Raw genomic sequence first — 12,380 nt, 5'->3', positions numbered from 1 at the left:
TGCTACCTTCTCCTCGATCTCGTACCACCCGAAAGTTACCGCAGGGTTTCCGGCAGTGAAAGTTTCCGACCACAAACAATTTCCAACGTCCGTCTATGTAAACGGAGGCCGAGAGGTGGGCCCGAGCGGGCCACCTAAGCGGATTCCAAGAACCTGCAATCGGGATAAGGGTTGCCGGAGCGTATCTGTGCACGAAGCACGCGGCTCCGTGCTTATGACATGCAGCATGGCGGCGGGAATGGCGAATCGCGATGCCCAACGGCACTTCTTATAGGAGTTGTCTATAATGCGACTTTTTGAGATTCCAGTGACGGAATCCGGCGGAAGAAATTGAGATGAAATCATGATTTGTTGCAGTTAAAATGGTTTTTTAACTGCATATTCGGATTCAGCGCCCTGAAAAACCCCTGGGACTCTTTCATTGTGCAGAAACTAGTTATGAAACTTGGATTTCAATAAATTACTGCCGGATTTTCACCGGAAAAAATCGCCGAAAAGGCTTTCAAAAAGTCGTTAAAGACTACGGCCTTCTTATATGGCTTCGAACCACGCCGCCATCGATCTGGCCCCGCACGGCATCCGGGTGAACTGCGTTTCACCCGCGGGCGTGCCGACGCCCATGTTGATCGACGCCATGAAGAAAAGTTTCCCCTCTTTCGACAAACGATCCGCGGAAGAGATGCTGGAGAAGACGATGGAGCTGAAGGGTGTCACTCTGGAAGCCATTGACGTTGCCAACTCTGCCCTCTTTCTGTGCAGCGATGACGCCCGCTACATCAGCGGCCATAATCTGGTGATCGATGGGGCGTTCACGACTTGCAAAGGTTTCTCCACTGCAAATTCTATGGATTTTGTTCCTATTAAATCATTCTTCGATCACTTAGCTGCCGGAAGTTGCAGCAAATCCCAAAACGAAAGAAATGGGCAGCTACCTCCTCAATAATCCCATGTTCTGTTACTGCGGTATCCCTTAGCGTGCCTTTGTTCAGGTTATTTTAATAATTTCTCTTCACGATTTCCGTGGCTTTAACATTGGAATCCTAAAATATTTGTTTTGACCATGTAAGGGTGAGATGTGATGGGAGGAGTCTATTTGTAGATGACGAATCCGTGCTTCAGAAGTCCTGAAAATCACAGTTGCACAGGTATCTTTGTGTGCTTCGAATTCGGACTGAACAAGTTTTTACTTGATATAGTCCAGTATTTGTACGCTTCCTTCTAAAGCATCAAAATCTAAATAGAAAGGCCTCTCGAATCCTAGCCCTAAAATTACATATATATATATTTTCCTTTTCATAGTCAGAAAATTTTATCATAACAAATTTTCCCGTAAATGTTATTAAATGTATATATAATATATTAAAAATATATATTTTTATTTATATATGTTATGGGGAAAATTATATATATATTTAATAAGTATTTAAAAATATTTAAATATCTCTAATATTATATATAGTATATTAATACAATAATATTTTTCCTCATTATTTATTTATAAGTAAGTAGGTTAAATAATATATAATAATATTTTTTATTAAGTAATTTATTATTAAGCAGTTAAAATAATAAATAACATGGTTTTTTAAATAATAATTTTTTTTTTTCAATTTGGCCTAAATTTGATAAGAAATTTTAAAATCATAAATTCAAATGGTTTAATCTGTTAAATGGTTTAATTTAAATAAATCATTATCATTACTCAAAACTATATATAAATATTATTGGTATCATTGACTATATCTTTAATTATTTAAAATATTATTATTTTAATAATATATAATTGTTTAGTTAATTATATATGACTATTTAATATATTGAAGATAATTTTAATTGATAAAATAAGTTCGATATTATATATATTTTTGATTAATTATATTGTGTTTGATTATATTTAATTATGATTGATTTAAAAAATTCATAAATCTATATATATATATAAAAGATTGAAGATGTTTTATTCATTTATCAAAATTGTAAAAAAGATATACATGATAGCCTTTTCTCTCCTAGCTTCACTTCGACCAAATTCGCTAGCCAAAAGAGCAAACCAAAACCTGAGTACAACCTGCCAAGCTTTACAAAATATCAAAAAGTAGAAAGACCACACGACCTAGAAAACAAAGAGAATTAAAAGACATCGAGTATCCATAAGGGAACATGAGCTATATCAAGAGCATGACCTGCACCAAGCACATTCGGAGGGTGAGGAGCCACTATGAGCATGGAGCTCCACATGAGCTAAACATACCTCTATCCAATCCAAGTAAATTGGTGTGGCGTTGGCTCCTTCTCATGGAGCCCAAATAGAATAGGATCTCCAATTGGTTCTCTTGTAGATCGTTCAAGAAGGAAATGACTTTGTTGCACTGATCACGCCTTTGCAGTCTCATTTCTTCCGACACTCCCATAATCTGCTGCAACTACGAGTCTAAGTGTTCTAAAGTAGGAGGTCAGTACACAATACCTAGGGAAGGGGCTTGGTCCAGAGCCATCTCACCCTCTAACTCAACACTTCCACCCCCATCTTCAATCGCCACTCTTTCGCACCCCGCTAGGCACCCGACAACATAGGCACAAGCCTCATGCCCCTAGCCCTTTTAACAAGTGTAAAAAGACTTCTTCCCACTGACATCCACATGGCTAGAATTGAGCTCTAGCTCCGCCACTACCTACCACATGTAGTGGTCTCCTCAACTCACCAAAGATAGCATCGCACACCCCCGCCCAACCTAACCAACACAGGAAAACTAATATTTTCCATGCAATTCCCATAGTCTATAGTCAATGAATGGCTTGGGCCTAGAAGTGCCCAATCCAACATACACCACTAAGAAACAACAAAAGTCCCACTCCAATAGGCCACTGTCAGGACTAGATCAAGAAATGAACAGAAAGTGGAACCAAGCTACACAACATAACTTACCCAAAGAAACTTGCAAATGCAAGAGTTCACCCATTAGACACATCATTGCTCAGCCCATAGATGTCGCACACTCCCATGACTGCTAGCCCTAAAATCCTAGATTATGCGTACAGGATTTCCCCAAAATGCACCTTCAGTGACTTCCTCCTCCCTACACTACTACACCAAGGGCACTTTTAAGACATTTTTTTAAGACAAGAGAAATCTTTTGTCTTAAAAAGTCACTTTTTATTTTAGTTATTTTACATTAAAATTTAATGTCAATTGAATTGTCTTGAATATAAACTTTAAGACAAAAACAGTTTGAGTCAAAAATATTGTAAGACAAAACTGCATATTTAAGACAAATATTTTGAGACAAAACTTTATATTTAAGACAAAAGTAGTTTAAGGCAAAACTTTATAATTAAGACAATGGCCACTTTAGATGAAACCTATTTAAGACAATTAACAATTAAGATAAAATCATATCAATTTAAGACAACATTATTTAACAATTGAAAAATTGACTTTGACAATGCACCCTAAGTCCGCCCTAAGTTCGTCAGCGTGTAGGCTACTACTGTCTTGTGTCTATACTGAGGTTGTTATTTCACTTACCATTCATGTTATCATATATAAATACAACAATTTGTTGGGATCTTTGTTTTGTCGAGGTGGCCGACCAAGAAGAATGCGACAACTTTTACTCACAAGATTTCTCGGGCATCAATTCCTCTTCTATCCCTTTCATATATGCTGATATGATTAGAGAAAACTTGTCTATGGTTGCATTTGGCACTACTACATGGAGGGGGATTTTAAGACAAATTTTTAAGACAAAAGAAATTTTTTTTCTTCAAATTTTCAATACGAGGCACTAGTAAAGAAAGGTAAAGGTAAAGGATTAGGAGTCTGTATTTACGTTATTGATGGGTTCTTCAGGAAGTGGAGCGATGGAGGTTGGAAGAAACCGATGGGATTTAGGGCGATGGAGGCCGACAACATAGGTGTGCTTCATGGGAGGAGTGATGGAGGAACTTTTGTTGAACGTGGATAAGCAGTATCATAGTTGGAGTACTTTTCGGGGTCTCCAGCAATTGTGTTTTAATGTTTTTTTTGACAGTTTCATTTATTATGAATGCTACTTCTATCTGTTGGTTTCTATTATCGGCACATTATTGTGCTGGAACTCCTGACTGTCATCGACAACATGGATTAGATTCACATGAAGGATTGTTGAAAAATGTAGCAAGAAATTCTCAATTTGATTTTTCCTTCATTAAATTGAGAAAAAATGAATTTCCACATGAGCATACAACTTGGATGTAATTAACTTGTGTGACATGGCTTGTGTCACCTAGTTTACTTAGTAAATTTGAGTTAGAGGAGTTAGAGTTTAGTTAAGCATTTTTTATTGCTAATTTGTAGCAATCAAAGTTAGTTATCTCAAGTTGTATTCAATTAAACTAGTTCTAACTGTTGGAGGAACTCATGGAAGGTTAGTTGTGCAGTGGGACTTCATTCAAACTCAGTGATCATCTAGTTAACTTATCAATCATCCCAAAATATCTAGTGCATGCAAAGAATTCGAGTTCCCCAGTTGTGGTGGATATTCCAAGGTAGTGTAACATCAGTTGTAAACTAGTCTTGAGTGTATAGGTGTTGCATGAAATCAGATGATCAACCTTGGGAATTGCACAATCCATTTTGGGAAAATTCCTAAATAATAGGGCCATAATTTCTCAAGGAATTACGCAAGGAAATAGGGGCTCAAGTAAAGGTAAAAATTGACTAAGTCTGGGTCAAAGCTTCTTAGTGAGTAGAGAGAGAGGTTATTCACTTGCAGGTTGTGCTCAGTTGAGAAAAGAAATTTTAATACATCTTTGTTCATCAGATTAATGCAAGAATACAATGGGGTTTTTACCAGATTGCTTTCCCCAAGAAAAATATCGTGTGCATGTGCGTTATTTCTTATTGCATGTCTGAAATCTTTGTTCTAAATTGGGAATTAACTTACATAGTGTAGTAGACTAGGTTTGTGTCTTGTAATTTTGATAAAAACTTCATGAGCAGTTGAAAATCTACACCATAATTTCTACATGGTATTAGAGCAAGAGTTTCAAAGTTTTTTCTTAGGACGTTCAAATTTGCAATTCAGTGGAGCCAGATCGCTTCAGAGCTGAGAATATGATCTTCAACGGGTTGAGGCTAGAGTATTCCTTGGAAAGAAACTCTAATTTCATTGCATGGAAGGATCGTGTGGAGGATGTATTCAATGACAATGGATTTCTAGAATACATCAAGGGAGATGTTGCAAAACTAGCAAAATTTGATGTCGAAAACCTTGCTTAGTTGAAGAAAGATGTAACCAAGGCGAGGAGAATATTATTGGAGCGAGTACGAGACCTATTGGAGGGAGTACGAGACCACATTGTTATCAATCTCCATGGGAAATAAAATACTTAAGCAATGTGGTAGACACTGAAAGATTTATTTCGAAATAGTAGTGACCACAGGAAGCTGGAGCTCAAGGATAAACTTTGAAATATCAAGATGTAAAAGAATGACACTATCCCACAATATCTAAGCAGGTTCACACAAGTTCATTATGAGCTTGCAATAGTTGGTGTTATTGTTTCAGAGGATGTCTTGGTAAGACTAGCCCTTCTGAGCCTTCCCAAGGGCTGGCATAGTTATTAAGATTCAGTGAATGGAAGAGAGAAATTACCGAATTGATAAAACTCAAGGTTTGATTTGGTATAGGACAAAATAAGATGAAATACCAGAGATGGGACCTCACCCAAGGGAGAGGATTAATAAAACTTTCAATTGGTTTGAAAGGGAAATAAGGGAAAAGGGAATAAATCTCAAACCAAACCAGAATCTAGTCAAGGGGGAAAAACAAAGATCTGTCCAAAATTAAATGCTTCCATTGTCATGAATGCAGGAACTATGCCATGAAGTGTCCACACAAAAATGCATGAAAGAAGACCTTAGGAAGGGCAGTAGGTTAAACCTTGGCTTCATAGCTGGAGCTTGACTTTAACCTTATCATATGCATGTCTAGCACAATGATGGGTAGTGTGTGGTACTTGGACTCAAGTTCATCGTTCCAGATGACAAGGTGTAAATATTTTTTCAGTGACCTGGAGGAGAAAGATCTCTATATGCATATCAAGCTAGGGGATGAAAAAAGGTACAATGTGACTGGCATTGGTAGAATCACCTTTCAGAGGGAGTCAGGATCCCCTCTCAGGCTCAAGGATGTCATGTTTGTTCTAGGCCTAAAGAAAAATCTCATCTTTGTTGCAGTTTTGGAAGACCATGGTTGTGAAGTGATCTTCAACAAAGGAAAAGCATTCCCGAGACACATAGCCATGGGATAGGAAAAGTAGATCGCGGTTCATGTGAATAACCTATATAAGCTAGATTTGGAAGACTATGCTGCATTAGGCACTAAGGCAGATAAAGTGCAGGTCGCGATTCTGATGAACTTTGGCACAAAATACTTAACCATTTGCCTCATGGTACCTCGAATATTATAAAACGAATAACCAACGGCCTCCCTAAAGGATCAGTTAAGCAGTAGGATGTATGCAAAGGATGTATGTTGGGGAAGTACATAAAATCCACATTCCATGATCGAGACAACTAAGCACATGCAGTCATAGAAAGGATCCACTATGTTGTTTATGGACCTTTCTGGACAACCTCCACTGCCATACACAAATATTTTATCACTTTTATTGATGACTTCTCATGGAAGTGTTGGATCTTCTTCATGCGCAAGAAAGATGAGACATTCTCGAAGTTCGTATAATTCAAGGCACTGGTTGAGAAAGAAACTAGCAAGAAGGTGAAGGCTTTGTTGTAATGGCTGCAACACCCTCCAAAATTTTAGCCTACACTTAAATTTTAGAGCCTACTATGGATACTTTTACCGATCGTTCCTTAGTTACTTATTGGTAAGTTGATGATCTCAAGCTCCCCTTTTCAATCTTAATAGTCATTCATGTTTTTATCTTTACATAGAATGTGTCATCTTTGGGCATGGTGGTTATTGCTAGTCATGCAAAGGGAGGTTTGTTTTTCTTCAAGGGGAAATATTTGTGAGAATGGGTTTTCCTCACCACATAGACATGTTTGACACTCATTTCACACACTATTAAATAATTGTCTCCTTTATCCTCCCAAAGTCTATTATCGGAGCCGCACTTGTCATAGGCTGCCACAAAGCTTGTTGCATTAAGCGAAGTATGTGTTATATGTTCTAGATGGTCTATGGTGTATCGTTAAGTGTTCAAGTGTGTGATCATAGTCAATTTTTATCATTTTTCACATCAGTTCCATTGATCCCAAACTTAGCCAAATTTTGGAGTTTCCCTAGCAACCTAGCCTCATCCAACTTTCCTGAACTGTGTACTTCACATCTGTAACCCTCAACCTTTTCCCTTGCCTACTTGAACTATCCAATGCACAGAAATCCCAACCTCCCTTAGCATTCAAAACTGCGCCTCCAATGTCCTTCCCTTAGTCAGAACCCATTGTCTCCAGAAACTATGTAGTTTTGTCCGTTGACTACCCATTTTGCCTTGCATCCTAAAACAGCGTAGATGTGTCCTCCCAAGGCCTCATCCCACAACAATCACTTCACGCTGAAACTACACAATTATGTCTCTCAAGGGCCACGAAGAAGGATGACATGCTAGATGACTCTTAAGGAGCTGAGGAGAAAGATGAGCATACCAAGGAACCTAAGGTATGATAGAATATTAGGATTGCATGAAGACTGCATCTGATGCATAACCCTTTGGAGGGTAGGTATGGAAAACAAAGCACATCTTTTGAAATAGACTTCTTAGTGGAACTTAAAGGACTACTTATCATTGTTGTATCATTCCGTCTTCCATCACATTCATGGTTGCAAGCACTGAAAGTCATTCCATGTGTTTCCTCTACATGTCTTGCTCCCTTTGGCTTGTTTATTACATAGCTTAGAAGATGAATAGTATTACCACTTGTTTATTTAAGCTATAGGGGTTGTGGCCAACATGATCTTATGACTAAACAGGCATGATGCAAGGCAACCTAAGTGGGATGGAAGATGTTTGATTATATGTATATAGTTAGGACACTCCTTTGCATTACTCCTTTGCATTAAGCCTTGCTTTGTGTCTTGCATGTACCCTCACTACTTGTGAGATTTGACTACCTGCTACTAGTAGTCTCTTAGCTCTTTCCTGACAAAGCAGGGGAAGGAGTTTCCTTCAACCTGATTTCTTCAAGGCTCTTCATAGCAAGTATAGAGCTAAGAGAACAAGATGTGGAATTTCACTATCAAAATCTTGAAAACACTTTGCATGTTGAAATCTATCCAAGCGATTAAGCTCTCGCTCAACAACATTTTTAGTCTTGGAAGACTCAAGAAAGATCACATCTCTAGATATTATAAACTTCTTATTGACTTCATCATAGAGATGGTGTGCTTTGGAGGTATGAGTACCGAAAGAAGATACATTTGTGAATCATTGCACTAAGTTTGTTTCTCTGTTCGTTAGCTATGAAGGCATAACAAGAGGAACAAAAAACCCTGAGATGCCTCACCGAAGGAATGTGGCCATACCACATTTCATAGGGAGTATTTTTTTTTATAGCATGAGATGGAAACCTATTCTTTATATACACAACACACAGAACCACATCATCCAAAAACCTTATGAACTTAACATGTGAACTATGCCAAGTTCATAGTGAAAGTAATACATTCCAGTGAACTATGTGTTGAAAAATGCAACAAGAAATTCTCAATTTGATTTTTCCTTGATTAAATTGAGAAAGTTTGAACTTTCACATCAACGGACAACTTGGATGATGGTAACTTGTGTGACATGGCTTGTGTCGCCTAGTTTACTCAGTAAATTCTAGTTGGAGGAGTTAGAGTTTATTTATGAATATGTGATTGCTAATTTGTAGCAATAAAGGTCAATTAACTGAGGTTGTTGTCAGTTAAACTAGTTCCAGCTTTTGGAGGAACTAGTGGAAGTTCATTTAAGCAGTGGGACTTCAGTCAAACTCAGTGATCATCTAGTTAAATTATCAATCGACCCAAAATAGTTGGCGCATGCATAGAAGTCGAGTTCCCTAATATTGGTGGAGATTCCAAGGAAATTTTAATTTCTTGTAGCTCACATAGTTCCAAGAACTTACTATAACCATAGTGGAGGAGGTAGCTTGATTCTTGTGAAATTAGAGAGGGAATGGTTGTTGGTAGCATTAATAGCCTATCATCAGTTTGTTTTGCACCACACTTCAATGTTTTGTGCAGGGTTTTTGAGGGTGGATAATTTTTTTTTGATGCTTTTTGGTCATGCACATCCTCACTAACTATCTTGGGAGGTCTGTAATAGTTCCTTGCATGCACTTCCTCACTAAATATGTTTTGGGAGGTATGTACTAGTTCATTTCAAATTTATGTTTGTTAAGGCTTAACTACTTATGATCGTAGGTGCTCACAATAGTCCGACAATTTATGGCACTCTCCAAATCACCATTCCTGAAAGGATCCAAGAAAATGACTTGAGACAAAGATGAGAATGGCACACTCTTATTGGAACTAGCCTAGAACTAGTGGAATTGGTTGGTCCTAATGGTTTTAGAGTTGTACTAGTCTAGTTTGATGGTTCAAATTGGCTAAGTTTGGTATTGTATTGAATTGACCTTAAAACACCAAAGTGACTAGTTCTCTACTAAATTGACCAATTTCGAAGAGTGTAGTGAAAAATAGCTAATGACCACCAAATATTATTTTTTTAATAAAAAATACTTAAAATGAAAAAGAAAATATCTTAACCCTAGGGCCCTATGAAACCTAACCCTAGTATTTAATGGTAATATTTAATTTTTAAAGTTAGAGTAAAAGTTGAGCTTCTCCTTATCTTTCCTTTTTGAAAAAGAAAGACAAGGATAATGTCAACTTTTACTTAAATTTTTAATATTAAAATTAATTGTTTCATCTTGTTTCAGAGTGGTTCCAACTTCATTCAATTTGGAGAAAGTCAAATTTTAGATCCCATTCAAAATTTAGCAGCGTTAAACAGTTTTCAGGATTTCACAATTGGTGGGATTGCAAGGTGTCCATTGGATTCTATGATGTATGATGGTATGGAATTTGCATTGAATCAATAGCATTAGACCAATGTACCTTGATGTTGTTTGAATTGTTTGTTGAACTCCTCTGTCATGACACGAGTGTCTCCATGGCTTGAGTGGAGGTGTACATTTTCACTAGGGTCATGACCAAGGGGTTCAACAATCAATGCAACCACAGCCAGACACTAGTACCATATGACAAGATTTTAAATTATAAATTCTAGACTCTCAACTATGTCGCTATAGTTACTCATTAGTACTATGCTTACTTTTGGACTCTAGAGTTCATTTAGAGCCTCTTTGTTGATGTATTATGGTTCAAAGATGTATGTAATTGGTGTCGTTTTGGTTATATGCACTCCTACTTACTGTAAAAATGAAAAACATTATATATTTGTGTATAAATTATTTGGATTCACATGGATGCAAATGAATATATATGTTTTTCCCTAAAATTTGAATGTTTTATGTATTTTTTGAATAACCTTTTGCTCTTCTTTTTTTTTTGGCTCCACTCTGGTTCACATTTTGGGGATGACCATATGGATGCAAATGAATGTATATAATTCTCCCTAAAATTTGAATGTTTTATGTATTTTTTTGAATAATCAATTTTTTGTTCTTGTTTTGTTGGCTCTCGTGTGGTTCAAATTTTGGGGTTGACGAGTTTTATGATTGGTTTGGTTTTGATAACATTGAAACAGAAGGCCCATTATTGTACCTCTTCATGACCAATGTCGTTTCCTTATAAATCCTGTCAAGCATAAGTTATCTTCATGGAGAAACAATTGTGTTGAATTAAGAACAAAAATGTAATTAGTTTCTCATTCAAAAGTATGAAACATATTTTGGGGCTTGTTAAAAAAATCATTATCAACCATGATTTATTTAGAAAATAACATATATTAAACTATTTAATGAATTATTAAATTGATAACTTTTTAATATGGGTTGAATTTTAGTGATATTTCTATGGATCATCTTATGATGTTGTGGACTATTCAGAGGTCCCATCACTAGTAAGTCACATTTTTTTGTCTCCTTCTTATGTTTATACAAAATAAAGTAGAGAATGGATGGGAATCTTTGATTCATGATAGTAAAAATGGGATCACAAATTATGTTAAGTTTACACACAATATATTGACAACGTATCCATGTGAAAAGTACTAGAGTAGAGGGATTGGATCAACCAAGCCTTTTCAATATATGAAAATATTGGGCTTCAAGAGTTCATGTGTTCTAGTGATGGATGAATTAAAGAGGGACAATCAAATTAACTCAAACTACTAGAATGGGATACTGATGGGTAGAGGTTAAGTTGTACCTATTATGGGAACCTCATATTTAGTATCTTCTTCGTCTATATGTTCTCCTTAGGTGATGGAATTTTTTCCTAAAACCATTTTGAGCGTTCACATTTGTTGATTACATAGTCATCTTGTTCCATTAATAGAATTATATTTCTTGATAAAACAAGTACCAAAAATCCTATTGGTATGTTAGGATTAAAAGTAGTTTTTGCTTCCCCTAATACCATTTTTTAACTTGAGGAGGTGGAGGATTTTGAGGATGGCATATTATGCTCTTCTAAGCAATGTGACTAGGCCGTTTACTTAGATTCTCTAGGTAAAGAAATGTGTTCATATGTTGTTAGATATGATCCAAGAGGAAAGTATAAATAATTGTGGTTGGATCAATATATTATTTTCCAGCCATTTTTTTGAGCGGAATATTTGTAGGAATCAACTTTATGTGTCATTTTTACTACTTCTCCCACCTTGAAAATTTCCAGAGAAAAGCCTTAGGATCCATTTTGAGGCCTTAAATGACCACATTTTTTTCTCAAGCTTATTATGGACCTCGATTCGGTAATTCACATACTTGTTGATAACGAAAATTTTCCCAACAATAGTTTGTGACTCTCGCTATTATGAGGTCCAAAGGGACCTCACAAAATTTGGTATGAGAGGACCATTCCAATTTTGGCTCAGCTCCCATGCTTAGTTGTATGTAAGTACTATGACATGTGTGTGATCATTACAATGAAGCGTTCACCTATTGGACTAGTAACTATACTGAATGAAAGAATGCAAGAATTCTAACCTATTTAAAGGGGAAAATTGATGAGATAATTTGAGATGATGGACTCATAGAAAATTACATATATCCACATTTAAAGATTGTTTATTATAAACATGGAAGGTATTGCACACTTAAATTATCAAAACAATACATATAATAGTCATTGACCAAGCCAATAATTACCCAATGTAGAAGGAAACCAAATTGAAACCAACTGCAAGGGATGATACTTCCCAAG

General features: G+C 36.4%; 1 protein-coding gene across 1 annotated transcript; it reads left to right on the top strand.

Moving 5' to 3' along the window:
- The first annotated feature begins 535 nt into the window (after positions 1 to 535).
- Positions 536 to 943, top strand: LOC149220747 (short-chain dehydrogenase reductase 2a-like). Its single transcript, XM_089387192.1, has one exon. It carries the CDS (start codon positions 536 to 538, stop codon positions 941 to 943), a length of 408 nt encoding a protein of 135 aa, XP_089243318.1.
- Positions 944 to 12,380: the final 11,437 nt, after the last annotated feature.

This window comes from Pinus tabuliformis, chromosome Q (genome assembly GCF_031772625.1).
Source record: "Pinus tabuliformis cultivar Carrire ecotype Pingquan chromosome Q, CPIR1, whole genome shotgun sequence".
Taxonomy (NCBI): Eukaryota; Viridiplantae; Streptophyta; class Pinopsida; order Pinales; family Pinaceae; genus Pinus; species Pinus tabuliformis.
This window is presented reverse-complemented; position numbering and strand designations above follow the sequence as displayed.